Source organism: Theropithecus gelada, chromosome 2 (genome assembly GCF_003255815.1).
Source record: "Theropithecus gelada isolate Dixy chromosome 2, Tgel_1.0, whole genome shotgun sequence".
Classification (NCBI taxonomy): Eukaryota; Metazoa; Chordata; class Mammalia; order Primates; family Cercopithecidae; genus Theropithecus; species Theropithecus gelada.
The window spans coordinates 158,457,614-158,482,687 of record NC_037669.1 but is presented as its reverse complement, the minus strand read 5'-3'; the positions used below and the strand labels follow the sequence as shown (position 1 = coordinate 158,482,687).

Here is a 25,074-nt window from a genome sequence, read left to right as displayed (position 1 = left end):
TTTACTCAGTCTTCTAAGTTATGAAATATACAAATAATAATACAATGCAAAAAATAGTTTTCAACATTTGATGAAGCCTTGATATTGATATCAACAAATTTCTAATACAGCCTAACAGCAATATGCAAAAGCTGTATCACCATATCAAGGATCAACAAACCTTTTCTCTAGGGTGTGGAGCCACAGGGGGGTTGGCAAGCGGAAAGGCAATACTGGGGGCTTGAGGCGTAGGGATCAGGTGGCTGTCTTTTATGGGAGTTTCCAGTTCTTCAGAGATCGGGTGTTTGGGAGCTTCAGTCACACGTCTGTCTCCAGGATCACAGACAGCTGAGGACAATAAAATGCTGCAGTGTGACAGGATCCAAATAAGACTAAAAACAAATTCTAGGAAATAATCTCATCTGTCTTAGCCAAGATGAAGTTAAGCACAAACTCTGATGTGTAAAAAGTACATGCAAAAAAGCACTCTATCTCCAGAACTTATAAATAATGCATCCCATCTGCATGTGGCAATATAATAATAATAAAGAAAAAAATGCGATTAATTAGCATTAAAGGGAGCAAGTGTGTTATCTGTGGGCTTCTCCCAACATTTTCCTTAAATACCAAGTTTTCATGGTTAAGTGTAACCCAAATTTGTAAAATGAGAGCAATTCTACACTTGGAGAAAAGCAGAAGCAGAGATAAATCTATATATCTAATGTAGGGAGGTAATCATGCGATGTGAAAAAGAAGAAAAGGAAGAAAAAAGATAAGAGATAAGAAAATTTTGTTTTCAAGGTAAAGCTCAAGAAAAAAATAGAAGAATTCAGAAAGAAACTCATACAATCCAAAGAACAAATGTAGGTATGTGCTAGGCAGAATTCAGAAGACTTAAATGAAAATAAGATGACAGGGAGAAAAACCAAGCATTAACTCCACAAATTCAAAAAGGCCTAGGATGAAAGAACAATGGTAAACATTATGTCTACAAAAAAATGCCCAATTCTAAATTTCCAAATTTATGAAAATGTTTTTCAATTTACTGAAGTACCTCAATTTACAAATTATTTTTCTGACTCAAGTTTAAACCAAAACTAGAAATATCTACTAAGTTATTTTGTTTGCACATTCAGTTCAGAGAACAACAACATGCTCATCTGTTTATTTTTAAGAGGTCAACATGTACTTAATACAAACAAATGCAAAGATTTCTTTCTTGTTACCCTGTTTAGCAATTTCTGAATCACGCAAAGGCTTTTGAAAAGGAGAATCCTCCAAGTTTTGAATGTCAACCTGAAGCTCAGAGTATTGTGTGGGACAACTAGGCCACTGCAAATTGCTGGCAAGTCTTGCTCTCTCCTCCCTTGCTGTAGGGTCATCCCAAATGATCTGTTCATTTTGGGAAGGCTCTGTGTTGACATCAGGAACTGTTTGACGAGACTGCCTAAGGAATAAAAGTGACAGTTTTAAATAAACAGCAATAACAAATCCAAACTCATTAAATCCATAAGTTAGCCCATAAAAGTTGTGGCTTACCTTTATATGCCACCATCTAGCACACAGTAAGCATTAAAAATATTAAATAAATGACCCTAGGGACTTTTTTTTTTAAAAAAAAGGTTTAAGGTTTCTTCCAGAAAAGTTATCTGTTTTAGCTAGGAACACATATTTTGACTCAATGTCCACAGAACTAAAACTTCGAAGGAGAAATTCAATACTGTCAAGAAATTTTTTAAAAATACAAAAGTAATTGGTACATTTAAAAATGTGATTTTCCTTAATTACACAATGTTTCAAACACTATGGTTACTTTACTTAACAGTAGTTGTATTTTTTAATTACTTGAAATTATAAGCACTATGATTACGAGGGAGGCTGGAAATAAAGGCTGCCTTATCAGAAGAGCCTTTTGGCTATTGGTAACCACTTTCCAGAGTCTATGGTAGAACAGCAATATGCTGACTTACAGGGAAGTGCATTTTATGGTGCAATCGTAATGATTCTACATGACAGTAAATAGAAGTCCTGTAATTTTCTTTATATTCACTCAATCATTCTTAGTAAAAATAATTTACCATAAAACTTATACTGTGGAGAAGCAAAAAAAAACAAAAAAAAACAAAAAAAAACAGGCCGGTGCTGTGGCTCACGCCTGTAATCCCAACACTTTGGGAGGCTGAGGCGGGCGGATCACGAGGTCAGGAGTTCGAGACCAGCCTGGCCAACATGGTGAAACCCCGTCTCTACTAAAACTACAAAAATTAGCCGGGCGTGGTGGCACATGCCTGTAATCCCAGCTACTCAGGAGGCTGAGGCAGGAGAACTGCTTGAACCAGGACCCGGGAGGCAGAGGTTGCCACGAGCCGAGATCACCCCATTGCACTCCAGCCTGGGCAACAAGAGTGAAACTCTGTCTCAAAAAAAAAAAAAAAAACCACCAAAACCCATAAAACAGTTTACCAAAGGAACCCCCCACCCCCCGCCAAAAAAAAAGACTTCCTTTGCTTCAAAAATAAAGAATATAGTCTTTTGTTCTCAGAGTATATTTATTTACTCTGATTTGGTACAGGATTTAGGTTCTCTATAATGATAAAACTTGATCTGAAGCATATTAAAAAGCTACTTTACTCAGTACTGAGATAATGAACTGCCTCATGTAATACACAGTTAGCATAAGATAAATGCTAGTTTATCTTATACTTAATTCAATTAGTCAATTGAAAATACCAGTTCCATAATTCTTATCACACAATTATAGATTTTTTCTTCTATCACGAAAAAGATGAAGTTATGCAACTGAGCTTAAGTCACATCACACTAAAAACTGTAATCACCTTTTCTAGAATATAAATTTTACAAGCAAAATACAAAATGCATGCAAAATTCCAACAAAAATAACTTTAAAATTTTATATATTGCATTAGAAAAAGACTCTGAAAAAAAATATATGTACTTATTGTTTAATACAAATACTATTCAATATTAGTGTATTAGTAGACAGAGAGAACTGCCTACTGAATCCATTGAGGCAAATTAGATCTTAAAATCATTTCTTTCTCAACAGAGATAATAAAAAGTATCAATCATGCCTCACTGTGAAGCAGGTGCTGCTGTAAGACAAACCTCCATGTCTGCTGCCACCTCCGAGTAAGAAGTCTAGAACTGCTGGGAGCAAGGGACGGAAGGACAAGCTAGAACGAAAAATCTAGTCAGCAGACAGCCAAAAGCAATAGATAATACTGGAATATAATATTTATTGTTTGGGCTAAATAAGGCCTAGGCGTATAACCCCTTCACTAGTCTTGATATTTTACATTTCTGCTTTTACTGCATATTGGGGAAAAAAACAAAACTAAACTAAATTAGGCCAAGCTCATGGAATTGAGTCAGCAGCAGGTGCATAAATCCTTTCTCTCAAGTCATCTAGTTTTTCTGCCATCAGTGACAGGTACACACCTCAGTGCCTCTAGGACTCTACTTCGTCCACTGCGAGCAGAGCGAGTGCTGTCAGGGGTTGAAGATGCACTGTTACAACCACTTCTTGAAAGGGAAGTCCTCTGCCCTTGGGGTTTCACTATTGATGTTGCAGACATTATCTCCTGTAACTGCTTCTGAAAGTTCTCTCTCATCTCTAAGGTCTGTGTCAGAACTTGAAACAAACACAAATACACCATTCAAGGTAAGTTTCTCTTTCTGACCATATCTTACATTAACTATTTTGTTTAGACCTGGTTGAACACAAACTTATTGACTTAACATTTACTGAATACTAACCACAGGCTATAGTAATGTACTAAGACTATGAATACTGTAGAACATAAAAAGCAGCCCTTACCACAAGCACTGTATATGAAGTAACTAGGAAGCCCTTCAAAGACTTTTTTTTTTTTTTTTTGGTGACAGTCTTGCACTGTCACCCAGGCTGGACAGTGGCGCGATCTCGGCTCGCTGCAACCTCCACCACCCAGGTTCATGCAATTCTCCCTGCCTCAGCCTCTTAAGTAGCTGGGATTACAGGTGCCTGCCACCATGCCTGGCTAATTTTTCTATTTTTTAGTAGAGACGGGGTTTCACCACATGGGCTAGGCTGGTCTTGAACTCCAGAACTCAGGTGATCTGCCCACCTCAGCCTCCCAAAGTGCAGGATTACAGCGTAAGCCACTGTGCCTGTCCCCCTTCAAAGACATTTCATCAAGACCTGTAGTGATTATCCCTCTGTAAAGCTCCCTGCCTGCTTCTAACTCTTATGGTATATACTACACTCTGAGATGCATTACAGTCATTTGTGCATGTGTCTGATTTTTCCCAAAGATTCTTTTAATTTTCTAGAGACAGGGTCTTGCTCTGTGGCCCAGGCTGGACTGCAGTGGTATGGTTATAGCTCATTATAACCTCTAACTCCTGGGCTCAAGTGATCCTCCAGCCTCAGCCTCCTGAGTAGCTGGCACTACAGGTGTACACCACCAAGCCTGGCTAATTTTTAAATTCTTTGTAGAGACAAGGTCTCACTATGTTGCCCAGGCTTGTCTGGAACTCCTAGCATCACGCAATCCTCTTGCCTTGGCCTCCCAAAGATCTGAGATTACAGGTGTGAGCCACTGTGCCTAGACTCCCTAAAGGCTCTTGAAAACACAGACCACAAAATATAGCCAGCCCTCCACATCCGCCAGTTCTGCATGCATGGATTCAACCAAGTATGGATCAGAAATACTTTAAAGACATAAAAATGAAAAATATCACAATTAAAAGTACCAGTAAAAAAATAAAATATAACAACTATTTATAAAACGTTTACAGTGTATTAAGTATTATAAGTAATCTAGAGATGATTTAAAGTATACAGGAGGGTGTGTATTGGTTAAATTCAAATCCTGTCATTTTATACATAAGGGACTTAAACATCTGTGGATTTTGGTACCTGAGGTAAGTCCTCGGAACCAATACCACACGGATACCAAGGGACAAGACAACTGTATTTACCTTTGGTTTCTTTAAAGCCTAAACTCTGAAGTATTAAATACTTTTGGAATGAACAGAGTGAGACTAACCAAATAGGTAAGTCATAGGGAAAGCTTTGGTAGGTTAGAATGAGTAAGGAAAATAGAACATATTAATCTATTAAAATAAAGACATCCATATATAAGGTTATTCAGTGCAGTACTATTTATAAAAGCAAGAAAGTAGAAATAACCCAAATACCTATTAAGAATGGACGCCTAAACAAAGTGGGACCATTCATGATGAATATAATACAATACAGTTGCCCAAAAAGAAAGAAAAGGGAAGAAAGAAGGAAAGGGAAAGGAAGGGAAGAGGGAAAGGAGAGGAAGGGGGACAAGAAGGAAAGCGAGGGAAGGAAGGAAGAAAAGAAAGAAAGAAAAAGACTAAAGAAGCGCCTAGTTATCTACTGATATAAAACACTACCCAAGGTAACAAAAAGATCAGGGTATGAAATAGCACGTATAGTAGTCCACCATTTATGTGTGGCGGTTTTTTTTTTTTTTTAAATGGGGGAAAAACATATTTATCGCTATATATGCATGAAATAGCTTAGAAGGATACATAAGGAACTAATAACACTGGGGGGCTAGAGAATAAGGGTGGAAGAAACTCTCCATATGTCTTTTTATATCTTTAAAACCATGTGGATATGTTAAAATATATTGTACATATAAGAAAACTTTTTGAAAATCACTCAAAATAACTGGACCAAAGACCAGATTTTTAAAAAATCACCAACTTCACCTACCTTTAATGGACTAGGGCTGTATCACACTAACTCCATAAAACTCTAGTTTCATAAATTTCCTAAGCTTTACACTTAAACTACATAAAACTTTGCAAATTATCACTTAATGATCAGCATGGGACTGCAAATCAATCCTCTAATATATGCTTTGCTTGTATTTAGCAACATAGAAAATAATTTTATTTTTCTATCTGATATAAAGGAAGCATTCTGTATGAAAGGAAGACATACATTTGTAAAAGAAATTTAGTAATTTAAACATATTTTACAGCTGGTTACAGTGGCTCACAAGGCAGGAGGATCCTTTGAGCCCAGGAGTTTCAGACCAGTGTGGGCAAGACGACAAGACCCCATCTCTACAAAAAATTGAGATCCTGTCTCAAAAAAAAATTTTTAATTAAAACATAAAATTTTACCTCCTTTAGAGTCATTCTTTCCATTTCCATTTGATGGTGCTGATTCTTTATTATTGGTGGCCATATTGTCTACATCATTTTCTTCTAAAATCAAAGGATCTGGCTATTGAAAAAGAAAAATTATAAATTCTCAAACCAAGCCACTGTATAAGGTTTCATAGCAATATATGATTATACCTTTAGCTTAAAAGGGGGTAAATGTATCACCCATATCTCCTACCTCGTCATCCTTTGTTGCAGACACAGCTGAGAGTAGTCGACTATTACAGAGTCGGCCGTCTTGCACTGCACTGATATCCAAGCTCATTTTGGGATTGTAAGTATGTGGATAAAGAGATTCAGGAAGATGTTTATACTCTTGGGCACACTGCAATACAATGGTGTGCTTTAAGACAGGACTGACAAAATCTTAATGAATAGATGATGTTAAGTAGGATAAGGACAAGCAACAATACATTATACTGTCAGATGGCAAAAAGTTCACAAAATTAGTTTGAAAAGTAGTTTACACTGAAAAATGTGCATCATACAAATGAAAAATTGTCCTCACTTTTTAAATGTCATATCCATTGAAGTATAAAATCTGAAACCATTCCTGTGCTTTTGCAAAGGTATCAATTACCCTCCAGAGAATACCCAGAAAAAAAAAGAAACACAGATCTAAATTCTATTGATACGTTAAATTTTCCCCAAATAATTATAACCTTTCCATTCATATCACATTTTTAATTAGTAAAAGGAATTGGAGAATTAGAAAGAGTATCCATTAAAGATTTGTTGAGTATTTAAGGACTAAAGATCTTAAGTTTTTGATGCCAAAGAACTGAAATGTGTAGTTTACCAAGATTATTAAACTGGCTTCTAGTTCCACTGAGAGTGAAATCTCTGAGTTAGTGCTCTGAAATAATGTTTGTATACATTTTCAATTAACAAAGAGGGGAAAAAAGCACTGCTTACATCTAAAAGCCAGTGCTCTGAAACAATGTGTACTCCTCTTTCTTTTACAGATTTATACTCCCGATTAGTGTCATTTGGCCGCCCTTGATAGATGAAATGAGTCACTGTTTCATCAAAACTCCACCTGAAATAACCAATACAAAAAAACAAATAACCAAGAGAAACATCCACATTAGTTGAAGATGATCCTTATTTACTATGAACAGAATATCCTGACCTTCCCAAAACTTTCAGACTAGAGTGAACAAGACCATTAAAATGACAGGCTCAAGCCAAGTGATACATGCCTATAGTCCCAGCTACTCAGGAGGCTGAGGCAGGAGGATCACTTGAGGCCAGGAGTTTGAGGCTGTAGTGCGCTATGATCACACCTGTGAACAGACACTGCACTTCAGCCCGGGCAACACAGCAAGACCCCACCTCAAGAAAAAAAAAGTTAAAAAAATGAAGATAGGCGTTATCGTTTTGGACAAATTTTATGAATATATCTGTGGTACATAAACGCAGACAAAGGTTTAGAAGAATATTCTTTAAAATATTACTTTCTTCTTTATGCTTTTCTGAATTGTTTCAATTTTCTTTTATAAAGAGTATCACTTTTACAGTAACCATAAAGGTATTTCAAATTGATAAACTGCAAAGCATCCAACTTGCCCTCCAGTTGTTGGCAGTCACTATTCATTGTATGCCCCAAAACAGACTATATATATTTTATACATCATTATCTCATCCACTCCTCACAACAATCCTAACACTGGTATTATTACATTTATCTTACAGATAAAATAATTAAGGGACATGGTTCAGTCCCCTGTTGAAGGATATTCAATAAGTAAATGACAGAGATAAGTTTGACTTCAGAAGTCATGCTCTTAACTATTATATTATGCTATGATCTCCCAATTCTTCCTATTCAATATTCTCTCTCTTTCTTTTTTGAGACAGAGTCTTGCTCTGTCGCCCAGGCTGGAATGCAGTGGCACGATCTCGGCTCACTGCAATCTCCATCTCGTGGGTTCAAGCAATTCTCCTGTCTCAGCCTCCTAGGCAGCTGGGATTACAGGCATGTGCAACCCCGCCTGGTAATTTTTGTATTTTTAGTAGAGACGAGGTTTCACCATGTTGGGCAGGCTGGTCTCGAACTCCCAACTTCAAGTGATCCACCCGCCTTGGCCTCCCAAAGTGCTGGGATTACAGGCACGAGCCACCGCACTTGGCCCCTATTCAATATTCTCTTGACCTGGGAAAGATCAAGTAAAAACCAAAGGGTAAGTAAAAATTGTATTTCTAAATACAATCACCAAAATAAAGAGAATTTTATCCTTAGGGACACTTAATGTTTTCCATTTTCTAAGTAAGGAATATCTCTGAACTTTTTAAATAGCCAAATGAATTAAGAAGCTGGGCGCGGTGGCTCATGCCTGTAATCTCAGCACTTTGGGAGGCCAAGGCGGGCAGATCACCTGAGTTTGGGAGTTTGAGACCAGTCTGACTAACATGGAGAAACCCCATCTCTTCTAAAAATACAACATTAACCAGATGTGGTGGTACACGCCTGTAATACCAGCTACTCGGGAGGCTGAGGCAGGAGAGTCGCTTGAACCCGGGAGATAGAGGTTGTGGTGAGTCGAGATTGTGTCATTGCACACCAGCCTGGGCAACAAGAGCGAAACTCCCTCTCAAAAAAAAAAAAAAAAAAATTAAAAATAAGAAGAAGTACTATTGCCTCCTAAATTATATTATAAAAATTTCTATTTCCTACTGACCATGTATCCTCATACATAACAGTAAAAATACACCTTACCTAATTTGTTAGTCCTCCGAATAACTGTCTCCCTTTCTGCTGTAGTGGTAGATTATCAAGATAATTCAGAAAAACAGGAGTATCTCTGCCTGAATCAATTTGGTTTACTATTCAACTCCACTATGACAATATGGAAACCATGAGTTTCAGTCTTCAGAGGCCATTCAAGAACAGACTGTCAGTGGTTGTAGATGGTTTACATCAGGGTTTGGCAAACTTGTTCTTAAAAGGCCAGATGGTAAATATTTTAGACTTTGCAGACCAAACAATCTCTTCTGCAACTGCTCAACTTTTGTCTCGTATGTGAAAGCAGCCATAGGCAATTTGTAAGTGAAAAGGCATTGCTGTATTCCAATAAAACTTCACTTACAAAAACAGATGAACCAGCCCATCCACCCTTGGTCTACATCAGTGGTTTCAGCAAAAGTGTTACTTCAGGGGTTATTCTGGACATTTGTGAGGGTGATTTTGGTTGTTACAATGTGTGTTTGTATGTTGGAGGGTGCTACTAGCATGCAGTGGGTAAGGTACAGGATGCTGGACATTCTGGGAACAGTCATGCATATAATTATCTCATATCTTGCATGATATTCTAATGTCCTGACAAATTCACGTATGGAAAAAAAGTGGTTTATAATTAGATGAGCCTAGAACCTGTTTGACATATAAACACTTTTTTTTTTTTTTTGCAGTTTTAATATACACTAATATTCCAAAAAGGTGACTACTGTATAAACTCATGGAAGACCACTGCTACTCATGATATCTGAGCCCCCAGATTGGTCTCAGCCTTGGGACTGTTGGATTTGTGGTGACTTTACATAAGTATACAAACGTATTAATACTCCATCGTTTTCTAGTGTAGTCAGCCTTAGGCATTACATAACTGAACATGTATCTTTTCTATATTATGCACCTTCTATTTCTCCTATGCATCACAGAGTGCTGTACTGCCTGCCGCTTTTTTAAATTATAAAAGTAGGTAGGTTATATTTATAAATTTCATTTTAATAGAGGGAATGTTACACAAATATTTGTAATAAAATGAAGATGCTGTATCTGATGTGTTGCAAAGATCTGACCTACATGTTTAACTGTCTGAAGGCAGAAGACAGTATTGGATGATCTCTTTGGGACAGTCTGGTCCTAGATCAAGAAAGGGAACATTTGGAACAACTTCACTTGAAAACTGCTTACTCTATGAATACATAAATATCATAACTTCTGCATATTAAAAGGCTCTTCCCTTTTATCAATTACCAATTATCAATCCATTTCAGGAAAAGATTTAATATAAACTGTAATGCAATATACTGGTTCAATTCTGTTAAGGAATTTCAGTAATAAATTATATTTTTTATACTGAGAGGACTGGCATTTTAAATCGTATAAAAACATACATCCTATATGTTCCCTTGAAAGTCTTATGTCTACATCAAAACAGAATATACAAGGAAACATTCAATTTTGAGGGAAAAAAATATACACACATCCCCTGTGGGGCTACTATGAGAATGAAATGAGATAATGCTCAGCAACTGGCAATAGGTAACATAATAGGTAATTAGATAATAATAGATAACATTACATAATAATTCATAATAGGTAATACAAATATACTGTAGAAGAGCTGCACTATTTCAAATGGATGTACCAAACACTAAGATGCTTATATCTATTACAGATTAATTTTACTTCTATATTTTCCTGTCCTAATTTCTTAATCAAACAGAAAACAAACTGAAATAAGAGTTACCAAAAGGGAAGGTGAAACTAATCATATTCCTGAAATGGTTCATCATTTGTTAAACAAATTCTTATGCTATCTATGAATGGCTGAACACAAGTTATCAACAAAGTAAGCATTACAGATAGTGGGGGAGTACAGTCAACTCAGGACTGGCTGAAATAGGGAAGAGATTCTCAATTCTGGGTACTGATGCCATTTGTGCTAGAAATCTGTCTTCAGGTTAGGCTGTCAGGTTGACTGAAGAAAAATCTGATAATTTAAGTCTCCAAAGTCTTAAAAAAAAAAGATAATTAAAACATGCTCAAAAAAGACTATCTTAATAAAGGAGGGCTGCCAGAGTACTTAGTACTACTCCCGGAGAGCTCTAATCTGAAAAATCACTAGTAAAAATAAACTTAATCTCAGATCCAGATGTATTACTATTAATAGACTCTAAACTCCTTGAACACAGGGATTCTTTTAAGCTATACTGATCATTCATGGATCCCAAGTTTCTAGAATAGTGGCACCAAATAGGTTCTCCAATGTTTGTTGTGCATACCCTAAAAAATATACATTATATATATATATGAGTGAACCGATATGTGAGAGGCTATTTTCAACAGATGTGGTAAATTAAAAATCAACTGGAGAGATTTTGTAGATAAAGACACATGAAACAACAAAATAAACATTTCCTTGTAGATGCTCACAATAGCTTTAGGTTTCCTTATAAATTTCAGTCATATTACCATGAAACAGAAAGATGTGCCAACTACCTGTAATCTGCTCCTAGAGAGGCTGCAATCCCATTTAGTTCACTCTGCTTCTTGCTGAGTTTTTTACTAACACATACCACTACTTTGTGAAGTGGCTTTGGGGCTTCTTCCTGTCCATCAAAAATAAAAGAAACAGATCAGTCATTATTGTCTGAAATGTTATCTAAAACTTCCTTTTAATAAGAGAACTAATCCTACCTTCTCTGACTGGGCCTCTTTCAGTTGAGGGCTGGCAGAAAGAGCGACAGCATTTCGAGAGCTATTTGCCAAAGCAAGTTGCAAGTTTTTGACAATAACTTCTGAGAGCGGTGTACTCAGTTTCCTTTTCTGTTGGCTGGGACATCCTGGAGTTTCCAAGGCTGCAAGTGCATCCTATACATATGAAGGAGAGAGCGAGAAGGAGAAATGAAGAGAGAGAGAGAAGCAAGATGGGTTAATAGGACAGGAAAAAGAAAGAGGAGGAGAAAGGGGTAAAGAGAGAGAAGGGGGAGAATCCTCAAAATTAATGGGTTACAGTTTAACCTCCTCTAGTTTTCCTCCAAATAACAATAAAAAGAATAAACTGATCGAATCTATATACTGTGAAGAATAAAAACTCCATACTGTCCAGCAAATTGGTTCAAAGAGACTAACAAGCTTACATTTTCAGCAGTGCTTGCCTCTTACCTGAATCTTAAGAGTTGAATTTGAAAAAAAAAACAAAAAACAAAACAAAACAAAAAACAAACTCAGAAGGAACCAAACAAGCAACGATGGATATAATCAAGAAATGAATTATAAAGAAGGTTAGAAAGTCAAAACGAGCTGAGAATTACAAAAAAAAAAAAAAAAAAAATCTTCAAAAGTTCAAAATACATTCCTGTTCTAAAGCCACCAACAGTTCCCTCCTGAAAGGAAGCTACTGTTGTCCAGATGGCTTGCTCATTCTCTTTTGCTTATGTACAGTATTCCATGTATGTATCAGAATGTATTTACCCTGTGTACAACTGATAAGCTTTAGGTTAACAATCTTTTGCTAGTATAATGATGCAATGAATAACCTTGTACACAAACCATTTTGCACATACAAGAGCAAAGGAAACCTTTTAAGCAAAATGTATCTACCAGCCCAGTGCAGTAGCTCCTGGCAGTAATCTCAGCTACTCCAGAGAAGTTGAAGCAGGAAGATGGCTCAAGGCCAGGAGTTTGAGACCAGTCTGGCAAACACGGTGAGACCCCATTTCTTTAAAAACAAAAAAAAAAAACCTAAAAAAACAAGACCAACATGTATCTACCAATGTTGAAACATTTTCATGAGCAAAGTATGAGTGTGTGTATTTTCCAAATGTGCTTGATAACGCAGTAATCAGATTTTTCTTTTTCAACAATCTGATGACTAAAAAATTTTATCTGTATGCTTTAATTTTCTACTCCTTTATACTGAATGAGGTTAAATATATTTGTGTGTGTGTGTGTGTGTGTGTGTGTGTGTGTGTGTGTGTGTGTATTTTAAGACGGAGTCTTGCTCTGTTGCCCGGGGTGGAGTACAATGGCGCGATCTCGGCTCACTGCAACCTCTGCCTCCTGGGTTCAAGCAATTCTCCTGCCTCAGCCTACCGAGTAGCTGGGACTACGGGCATGCGCCACCATGCCTGGCTAATTTTTCGTATTTTTAGTAGAGACAGGGTTTCACCATGTTGGTCAGGCTGATCTCGAACTCCTGACCTCATGATCCGCCTCCCTTTGCCTCCCAAAGTGCTGGGATTACAGGTGTGAGCCACCGCACCTGGCTATATATATATTTATATCTAATTTTTTGTGACAACTATCTGCTCCTCTCCTTTTCCCATTTGTCCACTGGGTTGTTAGTCTTTTTTTTTTTAATTGCTTGTATGAATATACTTTTATATTCATTTGTATGAATTTATATGTGCATGTATCAACTGTGATATAACATCCGTGTATTTACTTTCAATTTATCATTTGTCAAATTTTTGCCATGGAGCCTTTTGTTTTTTAGATATGGAGTCCTGCTTTGTCACCTAAACTGGAGTGCAGTGGCATGATTATACATCACTAAGCTTCTAACTCCTAGGTTCAAGGGATCCTCTCACCTCAGCCTCCCAGGTAGCTGGGACTCCAGATGCACAACCCTGTGCTCAGGTAATTTTAAAATTTTTCATAGAGACAGGGTCTTGCCGTCTTTCCCAGGCTGGTCTCAAACTCCTAGGTTCAAGCAATCTTCTCTCCTTGGCCTCCCAAAGTGCTGGGATGACAGGTGTGAGTCACCGTGCCTGGCTGGAGAATTTGTTTTGTTTTTTGAGACAGGGTCTTGCTCTCTTGCCCAGAATGGAGTGCAGTGGCTCCATCCTCGATCTTAGCTCACTGCAACCTCTGCCTCTGGGGCTCAAGCAATCCTCCCACGTCAGCTGGGACTATAGGCGTGTGCCATCACACTCACAGAATTTTTAATGCTGTCAAATTCATACAAATCTTCTATTTCTTTTGGAGTGTATGTTATAGTTAGGCCTTCCCCACACTAGGATTATTTTAAAAACAAATTCATGACATGTTTGGGAATTTTTATGGCTTCATTTCTTATGTTGAAATATCTGATCACCTAGGCTGGGTATGGTGGTTCACACTTGTAATTCCAACACTTTGGGAGGCCAAGGCAGAACTGCTTGAGCCCACGAGTTCTAGACCAGCCTGAGCAACATGGTGAGTGTGCGACTCTACCTCTCCAAAAAATACAATTAGCTGGGCACAGTGTCATGTACCTGTAGTCTGAGTTACTCAGGAGGCTGAGGTGGGAGGACTGCTTGAGCCCAGGAGGTCGAAGCTGCAGTGAGCCATGATGATGCCAATGAACTCCAGCCCAAGCGATAAAGGGAGATCCTGTTTCAAGGAAAACCCCAAAAGTTGATCATCTAAAAAGTATTCTGATGTAAAGTGTGAGCTTTAATTACAAACGTATTCTCAGATGGCTACCTAGTTGTCTAATTTGAATGCTGCCTTTATTACATAATACATTCCCCTATTTCTGGAGTATAATCTTATACACTAACTTGATTATTCAGGTGACAACACACTGCTTTAATTACTGCAACTTTACAGGAGGTTTTAATAAATGGTAGGGTTACTCCCTACCTGCAATTATTCTTTTCAGATTTTTAAAATACTGTTTCTGCTTGCATTTTTTTCTAGGATCTACATTACCTTTCAATATGGTTTGGATTTGTGTGCCCACCCAAATCTCATGTTGAACTGTAATCCCCAGTGATGGAGGAGGAGCCTGGTGGCAGGTGACTGGATTATGGGGGCGGATTTCTCCCTTGCTGTTCTTGTGATAATGAGTTCTCATGATACCTGGTTTGTTTTGAGATGGAGTCTCACTGTTGCCCAGGCTGCAGTGCAGTGGCGCGATCTTGGTTCTATGCAACCTCCACCTCCTGGTTCAAGTGATTCTCCTGCTTCAGTCTCTCGATTAGCTGGGATTACAGGCATGTGCCAACACACCCAACTCATTTTTATATTTTTAGTAGAGATGCGGTTTTGCCATGTTGGCCAGGCTGGTCTTGAACTCCTGACCTCAGGTGATCCACTCACCTTGGCCTCCCAAAGTGCTGGGATTACAGGTGTAAGCCACTGTGCCTGGCTGATATGTGGTTATTTAAAAGTGTGTGGCATCTCCCCCTGCTATCTTTTCCTCCTTCTCCAGCCATGAAAGACGTGTTCACTTCCCCTTCACTTTCGACCATGACTGTAAGTTTCCTGAGGCCTCCCCAGTGGTGCTTCCTGTATAGTCTGTGGAACTGTGAGTCAATTAAACCTGTTTCCTTTATAAAGTTGGACATGGTGGCTCACACCTGTAATCCCAGCACTTTGGGAGGCTGAGGTGGGTGGATCACTTGAGGTTGGGAGTTTGAGACCAGCCTGCCCAACACAGTGAAACCCCATCTCTACTAAAAATACAAAAATTAGCCGGGTGTGGTGGTGGGTACCTGTAATTCCAGCTACTCGGGAGGCTGAGGCAAGAGAATTGCTTGAACCCAGCAGGCGGAGATTGCAGTGAGCCGAGATCACGCCACCACACTTCAGCCTGGGCAACAGAGCAAGACCCCGTCTCAGTATAAAAAAATAAAAATAAGAACAAATTACTCGGTCTGGGGTAGTTCTTTATAGCAATGTGCAAACAGATTAATATGCCTTTACAGATCTTGACGATGCTTAAATCTATTTTGCCAAGAACATAGTCTTTCTATACACTAAACTTTAATTTTTTAAATTTCTTCAAAGCATTTTAGAGGATTCCTCATACAAAAATCAGAAGCTCCCAGACCACCTCTATCTGCCTTCAGCACACGTGCCACTAGTACTTTCCTCTACTTAAGTAGATCCCAATGCCTCTAAGACTCAAGCCTCCTGCAAGTCTTCCTTCTCTCATCTGCATCATCAATTGGCTCTCTACTGGCAGTTACACTGGCATATAGTTATTTCTTCTTCTTCTTTTTTTGAGACAGGGTCTCAGTTTGTCACCCAGGCGGGAGTGCAGCGGCATGATCACTGCCCACTGCATCCTCTATCTCCTGGGCTCAAGCAATCCTCCTGCCTCTGCCTCCCAACTAGCTGGGACTACAGACGTGCACCACCATGCCCAGCTAATTTTTGTGTATTTTGTAAAGACAGGGTCTTGCCATGTTGCCCAGATTTGTCTTGAACTCTTGGGACTCAAGTGATTCTCCCGTCTTGGGCTCCCAAAGTGCTGGGATTATGGGCAAGCGCCACTGAGCCTGGCTATTTCTTCTACCTTAAAAAGAAAACAACATTCTTTTGACCCTACTTTGCCCCATAACTACAACTCCATTTTCTTGGCTCCCCTTTATGGCAAGACTCCTTCAAAAATCATTGTTTACATTCAATGTCTCCCATTCTTCTCATTTCTTTATGAACCCACACCAGCTTCCATCTCCATCATGCCACCAAAACCCTTAATGTTATGATGACACCATTGACCTCCATAATGCTAAATCCACTGGCCAATTTTCTATTCTCACCTTTCTTGATCTTTGAGCAGTACTGGACATAGTTAACCCCTCCTCCCTCTTTGAAATACTTGGCTTCTAAAATAATCTCTAGGCTTTCCTCCTCTCTTATAGCTCCTTCTCAGTCTCCTTTGCTGGTTCCTCCTCTAAAGGTGAGCACCTCAAGGTGTTCCTTAGAGCTCTTTTCTTCAGCTGGGCATGTTGATTCACACCTATAATCCCAACACTTTGGGAGGCCAAGGCAGGAGGATTGCTTGAGTCCAGGAATTTAAGGCCAGCCTGGGCAGTGTGGTAAGATCCCCGTATCTACAAAAAAATTAAAAATTAGCCAGGTATAGTGACATGCACCTGAAGTCCTAGTTGCTTTGGAGGCAGAGGTAGAAGTATTGCTTGAGTCCAGAGGTCAAGGCTGTAATGGGCTATGATCATGCCACTACACTCCAGCCTGGATGACACAGTGAGACCTTGTCTTAAACAAAACAAAACAAAACAAAAAAAACCCTCTTTCCTTTCTTCGCCTTCTCCTGTTCTCTTGGCATCAGTCCTCACATGGCTTTACATATTACCTACAAACTCAGAACCCCAAATTTTTATCTCCAGCCCAAACCATTCCTCAAACTTCCAGCTTTATTTGCAACTGCTTATTTAACAACTACTTGGATATCTAACAGGCATCTCCAACTTAATGTGTCTAACATGTGAACTCTTCATCTTTAGGCTCCAATCCCAACCTGTTCTGTTCAACTCAGTTGATTGGCAACTCCATTCTTCTCATCTCTCAGACCAAAAATTTGAAAAGAATCAAATTTTAAAACCTACCATGTATTGTAGAAAACTGATTTCAAATGATTGAGAATTCTTAACATCTAGACATCCTCGTAAAACTATTTGAGTTCAAAGATAAAAGGAAAGGCCAGGCGTTGTGGCTCATGCCTGTGATCCCAGCACTCTGGGAGGCCAAGGTGGACAGATCACTTGACATCAGGAGTTCAAGGTCAGTCTGGCCAACATGGCAAAACCCTGTCTCTACTAAAAATACAAAAACTCACCAGGCATGGTGGCGCATGCCCGTAATCCCAGCTACTCGGGAGGCTGAGGCAGGAGAATTGCTTGAACCCGGGAGGCAGAGGTTGCAGCGAGCCGAGATCATGCCACTGCACTCCAGCCTGGGTGACAGAGCGAGACTGTGTCTTTAAAAAAAAAAAAAAAGATAAAAGAAAAATCCACATGACCTCCAGGCAAAAAGATGAAATAACTTACAAAGACAAGATAATTTAATTAGATTGGCATCAGATTTTTTTCAAAAACAACACACACAAAGCAAGGCAGTAGTGGAAGAGCATTTTCAGGAAACTCAAGAAAAAAAAAAGCAAACTAAGAATAGTACATCCAAACAATCTGTAGAAGAAACAAGGCCATAGTAAAAGTTATGAACATGCATAACTCAAGGAATACTGTACACAAGTGTATACACAGATTCCTGAGGAACCTACTAGAAAATGAACTTCATCATACCAAAGCTGACAGGAAAGCTTCAAAAAGAAGAGTACTATTTCATATATTTGATTATAGAGTTAAGACCAAAACAAGGGTGGGGTCTGTGGGTTGAAAAAATATATTTTCCCTCCTGACAAAGTAAAAAAATATGCAATGAAAAACAGAAGAGAGAAAAGGGGGAAACAGAATAAAATCTTCTATACAGGCAATTAGTGGGAGCCAAAAACATAATTGAAAACTGACAAATAATAAAGAATACCATTTAAGTAGGAAGAGGTATGCATCATCATGCCCAGCTAATTTTTCCAACTTTTTGTAGATGTGGGGTCTCACCATGTTGCCCAGGCTGGTGTCCAACTCCTGCCTCAAGTGATCCACCCCTGATCAGCCTCATAATGTGCTGGGATAACAGGCATGAGCCACTATGTCCAGCCATCCTTGTACTTATTTCTTTTTGAGACAGGGTCTTGCTCTGTCATTCAGGCTGGAGTACAGTGGTAGGATAGCTCACTACAGCCTCAAACTCCTGGGCTCAAGCCATCTTGCCACCTCAGCCTCCTGAGTACCTAGGACTACAGGTGCACTCCACCAAGCCCAGCCAATTAAAAAAAAAAAAAATTGTTAGAGATGGGGGTCTTGCTATTTTGCCCAGGCTGGTCCAGAACTCCTGGTCTCAAGTGATGCTCCCACCTCAGCCTCCCAAAGTGCTGGGATTACAGATGCGAGCCACCATACCCAGCCCCTTGTACCATTTTTATTTTGCAACCTTTTGTAAGTTAGAAATTATTTTGAAGTAAAAAATGAAATAAACCGGCTTATAATAGCAAGTATCAGCAAAGATGAGGAACCCTGGGTACACTCAACACACTACTGGTGGAAGCATAAACTCGTATAATCACTTTGGCAAAAAATCTGTCGTTCTCTACTGAAGCTGAAATAGAACCCAACAATTTCACTTCTAGGTATATACCACATAGTAATACACACACATAGACTCCAAGAGACACGCACAAGAATGCTCACAGTGAAATTATTTTGTAAGGGCAAAAAACCAGTAACCAACTAAATGCCCATCAACAGTACACTGGAAATGTAAATTCGGTATATCCATACAAAGGAATAAATAAATGAACTATATTTGCATGTAGCAAAACAGACACATCTAAATAAGGGTTAAAGAACAATTTTAAAAAAGCAGACTCAAAACAATACATACTCTGATACCATATATTTAAAAGTCAAAATCAAGCATAACAAAACAATAGGGTTAGAAGTCAGGAGTATACTTTAGGGAGGAAGCAGTGATGGAGCCACAAGGAAGGGTTTACAGTGCTGACCATGGTCTCTATCTGAACGTGTATAGTGGCTTCCCAATGATTAACCCTGATATTTCATTAGCAGTATACTTATTGGACTGCTCTGATGTATATTAATTAAAAATTAAGTTTAAATAAGAGGTGAATTTTTTGGTGGGGAGGGAAGGTGAGGCCTAAGAGATGGTCAATTTTGTGATTATTCCATAGGCCCTTTCATGTTTTGAGTAAATAATTCAATATACCATATTATATCAGTTTGAAGAACCACTGATTATAAGATGAAGCATTATTTATGTGCCATCAAAAAAGAAAGAAAAAGGAGAAAAAACACTGCTCAATATTATGACTCTAAACAATAAAATCTTTAAATGTGCTTTTTGTACTCACGCTATTCAGAACTATCAGCTTTCCACTGCAAAACTTTTATTGCAAAGTATCTACATAAGAATGGTCTCAATGACTGAAAATATTTCTACTGTTTTCTTGCCTACTAATATTATTACATTTGCTCTTCGGAGAGTCTGTGAGTTATGAGAGACTTCAGAGATCATCTGGATTTTATAGATGAGAATAATGAAGCCGAAAGAGGTTGACTTGCTTTTAAAAGGCAGTAGGAGACAAAGAAGAGACTTGATCCTACACCTCACAGTTCCCAAGACTGATTTTCCTTTATTTCTTTTTTTTTTTTTTGAGACGGTTTTTTTTTTTTTTGAGACGGAGTCTTGCTCTGTCGCCCAGGCTGGAGTGCAGTGGCGCAATCTCGGCTCACTGCAAGCTCCGCCTCCCGGGTTCACGCCATTCTCCTGCCTCAGCCTCCCGAGTAGCTGGGACTACAGGCGCCCGCCACTGCGCCCGGCTAATTTTTTCTATTTTTAGTAGAGACGGGGTTTCACCATGGTCTCGATCTCCTGACCTTGTGATCCGCCCGCCTCGGCCTCCCAAAGTGCTGGGATTACAGGCGTGAGCCACCGCGCCCGGCTTTTCCTTTATTTCTTAAGGGATATGGACCTGAGTATTAATCACAGTCCAAAATGTTACCTCAGAAGAGATTTCATGTGAAAACTTAGAATTTTGAGTTTAATAGTAAAGACTTTTTTTTTCATGTGGGTCACTGGAATTCTCATCAAAAATAAAGACATAAATTAGCTTGGGGAAAATTGTCCTGGATATCAGTTAATATTTATTTTCTGAATATGAATAATCTGTAAACTTTTTAGTAAGTCTGCTCCAAAACACACTAATAAAAATTATTAAAATATTGCTTCTAAATACCCTACAAGCAAAAATATCAACAGACAAATGAGTAAAATAATTCTGCAAAGGTTTGTAGATAAAGAAATCATAGACAACGGCTTGAACAGCCACTTAAGACGTCAAAAGCTACTGAAGAAATAGTGATGAAAATCAGCTTTGGAAAATAAAAGAAAATCATTTGGAAGATTTTATTAGCCCCTGATTTGCAAACAAATTTTTCAGAAAGGGAGCCATACTATATTGCTCAGGAGATCAAACTAAAACACAGACTTAACTCATGTCTTTACAGGAAACAATTCAAGTAAGGTGATACACACACATTTTCAGAAGGCAAATCGTGGCTGTACTCTGAGAACCAACATATAAAGTAGCAGTGTGTTTACATTTTATAGTTTATAAAGTGATTTCATCATTTGATCTTTATAATCTATGAATTTTCAGAGCAAATATTATCTTCTTTGTATGAAGAAACAAACTGAAGCTCAGGTATGTTAAATGATCGGCCTAGTCATACAGTTCAAGATTGATCTAGTACTTGAACCCAGATGTCCTAATTTCACACCATATTTATCTATAGCTCTTACCTTAACCCTAAATGTATTTTGGGACTCAAAACATTCAAACGCAATAACAAAAATCTACTTGCCAATGTCTCTGGAAAATTTACTACTACACTTTAGAGGTGATGCTGAATTTGGTGCTTTAACTTTATAAACGGTAAAACTGTTAACTCTGGGACCACTGCCTATAAACCTTACCTTCACATCAAAGGAAGGCTTGAAGAGTTTGTCCTTGGACAGGAATTTTGATGGTGTATCCAGGTGTAGTGAGGGCTCCTTCTGAAGTGGCTGTCCTACTGCTGGGGAGGCTGAAACCTGTCTGGCATGTTGTGAGACCACAGCATGGAAAGCTTTACTCTGAAAGCGATTCATATCTAAAGGTGTAATGACGGTTTTTCTGTGAGTTTGCAGGCGTGTGCCAGGATGCTCTGCAGTATCTGAATTTAGATTGATTCCATTTGTTATTTCTGTTTCCAAACTTCGTTCTAGAGATTTAAAATGAAAAGAAACAAATATGAGCCACTAATGCCCACTTTTTTCCAGTACACAAGAAGTAATGTTTTACATCTGTTTTATTTCCTTTCTTTCTTGCATAACTCTTGGGCTCAAGTGATCCATCTACCTTGTCATCCCAATCTAACTGTTAGTTTTCATGTCAATTCTCAGTACACTTTAAATGACAAAATTATATACCTACTTTCCAAGAAACAAACCAGATTATGCATTAAATATATGTTGAGTTAGATAAGCACATTAACTGAAAAACTAAAAATAGATTTCCTGTTTCATCTTGCTATGTCTCAATAAGCCTATTTGCCAAAAATTGTATCAGTGAATGTCTTTCTAGTCAATGACAGGCTACAAAGAAAACCTGAATTACTCAGAGTTAACTACAGTAAAGTTTTGGAAAGCCCTTAATCAAATTTTAATACGACCTAAACATCACTTAGCCTCAGTCATAAAATTACCAGTCTGTCTGGCAAAATAAGTAATGACTCTGAGAGGTGTTCCCAAGCTGCTGATGTGCCCCTGAAGTTTGCCCAGGAATGCTATTATCTTACAAGAGAGGGTACTGTATTCTTCCACCTCTGCCTTCCACCTGTTTTCAACATTTAACAAAAAACCTTATTAGATAGCTACTCCATGCCAGGCCTAGTGTTAGACACGGGAAATACAGAATTCACAAGACATGCATGTTCACTGCCTTTCTGGAACTTATAATTTAGCAGGGAGACACAAAATAAACCACCATTATAACACCGAGTTAAGAGATGAAAGGGATGATACAGAGTGTCATGGTGAAACAAAACATTACACCAAGACAAAGGCCATACTTAGTGAGTCAAGAAAGGCTTCCCAAGACAGTGTGGCGATTCCTCAAGGATCTAGAACTAGAAATACCATTTGACTCAGTGATCCCATTACTGGGTATATAACCAAAGGATTATAAATCATGCTACTATAAAGACACATGTACACGTATGTTTATTGTGGCACTATTCACAATAGCAAAGACTTGGAACCAACCCAAATGTCCATCAATGATAGATTGGATTTGGATTAACAAAATGTGGCACATACACACCATGGAATACTATGCAGCCATATAAAAGGACGAATTCATGTCCTTTGTAGGGACATGGATGAAGCTGGAAACCATCATTCTGAGCAAACTATCACAAGGACAGAAAATCAAACACCGCGTGTTCACACTCATAGGTGGGAATTGAACAATGAGAACACTTGGACACAGGGCGGGAAACATCACACACCGGGGCCTGTTGTGGGGTACGGGGGTGGGGGAGAGATAGCATTAGGAGAAATACCTAATGTAAATGACGAATTAATGGGTGCAGCAAACCAACATGGCACATGTATATATGTAACAAACCCGCATGTTATGCACAAGCACCCTAGAACTTAAAGTATAATAATAATTTAAAAAAAAAAGAAAAAAAGAAAAAAAAAAGAAAGGCTTCCCAGTGAAAGTGGTATCTTAGCTGAGAACTGAAAGATAAGAAGGAAGAGCTGGCAACTGTGAGGTGGTCTACAGGAAACATGCAGAAGCCCAAAGATAAGAGGAGAGAGAGCACATTAATTACATGGTATGTTACTGTGAGCCATCGAAGGAATCAACAATAAATAGGAGCCAGGCTTACATCTTTAGACTTCAAACACTGAGACCCTCACTGCACCCAATGTGAAAAGCGAAAATCAATGACCTTTCCTAAACACAAGCATTGGCACGTTTATATCCCAGAAACCATCCAGTTGTAAATATATATAAAATAACAGAATAAAAGTATTAACCTTCTTCAGATGAATTTTCAATCAGAAAATGGCTTTCGTCTGCTCTCTTTCCCGTTCTAGCAGTCTCCAATAGCCAAGCTATAGTAACTGCAGGTAAATTCCACTTCTTTGCAGCTTCATATTTAGAGCCACCAGGTTCCTTCAATATAAGATGAGTACTGGCAAACATGCCTTTCTTTGCATTGGATTTGCGAACAAAGTATTCTTGAACACTGAAATTTATATTTAAAGAAGTGGAAATGGTCACATATACAATTCACCCGCAACACTTAAGAACAAAATTTCCAACACAACAGTGTGATTAGAGATCATGTAAGTATAAAAAAAAATACTGATTAAAAGTTGGTTTATTCTATCTGAAATTAAGCTAATCCCCTTACAAATGCTTACTCTAGGGTAAAAATGTATTGCTGTAACAAATTTTTTATAAAAACGTAATTAGACGTATTGTTTTTAGACAATTAGACAATTATGCATAATTAGACATGCAAAGAACCGACAGCAAAATTACCTCCTTTTGAGACAGGGTCTTGTCTTGGTATGTTGTCCAGACTGGAGTGCAGTGGCATAATCACAGCTCACTGCAACCTCCACTTCCCAGGCTCAAGCTATCCTCCCACCTCAGCCTCCCCGGTAGCTAGGACTACAGGTGTAGTTCCTAACCACCACATCTGGCTAATTTTTGTATTTTTTGTAGAGATGGGGTTTCACCGTGTTGCCTAGCCTGGTCTCAAACTCCTGAGCTCAAGTGATCCACCTGCTTCAGCCTCCTAAAGTTGGGATTACAGGCGTGAACCACCTCACACAGCCAAAATTACCTCCTAAATTAGTTATCACCCCCACACTTTGTCCTTTCCTCCCAAAAGAAGGCAAGGAAGAAGTGACAGGAGCAAAGTGTATAAATAACACATTATTATTATTTTTTAACCTACTACAACTTTCCAAAGCATTTCTACATATTATCTCATTTGATCCTCTCAATATTTAAGGATCGATACGGGAAAAATAGAAATTAAGTGCCTCAAGATCACAGGATATTACACACAGAGAATACAGGGCAGAAAAAGAAGTCTACGACTTGAGAGTGAACAGAATTCCGTGATTTCTTTTATGACTTCTGGGTTTTATGTTCCAGTTCCCAACTTTTCAGATTTTTAAATTTCCCATGTTTCCTGGCACTTTTTTTCTATGTTATGTGTTTATCCTAGTACTTTCATAACTTCATTTTTTATATTTAACCCACTAATCCATTCAGTACTTATTTAGATATGAGATATTGCTCCAGCTTTAATGAATCCTATTTATTGAATAAGCCATGTCTTCCTTAATAATTTGAAATGTCACTTTTATCGTAAATTCCTTTGTGTATTTGAGTCTCCTGCTACTCTTGCTGTCCCTGAATTAAACTTTCTGCTACACGCAACTACACTGTTATTTAGTGAAGTTTCACAAAATATATGTTTGTTTGTTTTCTGAGACAGGGTCTTGCTCTGTCCTCCAGGCTAGAGTACAGTGGCGCCATTGTGACTCACTGCAGCCTTGACCTCCCAAGCTCAAACAATACTCCCACCTCAGCCTCCCAAATAACTGAGACTACAGATTTATGCTACACTGCCTGGTTCATTTAAAAAAAATTTTTTTAAGACAGAGTCTTAGTATATTGCCCAGGCTGGTCTCGAACTTGGCCTCCTGCCACA

General features: G+C 38.4%; 1 protein-coding gene across 3 annotated transcripts in view; it reads right to left on the bottom strand.

Moving 5' to 3' along the window:
- The window catches only part of TOPBP1 (DNA topoisomerase II binding protein 1), a 65,441-nt gene that overhangs the window by 19,266 nt on the left and 21,101 nt on the right, over window positions 1–25,074 (bottom strand). For all 3 annotated transcript variants that reach the window (XM_025376293.1, XM_025376294.1, XM_025376292.1), the window contains exons 13-22: window positions 23,378–23,589; window positions 21,266–21,552; window positions 11,615–11,788; window positions 11,417–11,526; window positions 7,105–7,228; window positions 6,368–6,514; window positions 6,148–6,250; window positions 3,439–3,631; window positions 1,206–1,426; window positions 161–327 (exon numbers count right to left, since the gene is read on the bottom strand). In XM_025376293.1, coding sequence (XP_025232078.1) covers window positions 161–327; window positions 1,206–1,426; window positions 3,439–3,631; window positions 6,148–6,250; window positions 6,368–6,514; window positions 7,105–7,228; window positions 11,417–11,526; window positions 11,615–11,788; window positions 21,266–21,552; window positions 23,378–23,589 — 1,738 coding nt within the window. The remainder of the gene's footprint in view (window positions 1–160; window positions 328–1,205; window positions 1,427–3,438; window positions 3,632–6,147; window positions 6,251–6,367; window positions 6,515–7,104; window positions 7,229–11,416; window positions 11,527–11,614; window positions 11,789–21,265; window positions 21,553–23,377; window positions 23,590–25,074) is intronic.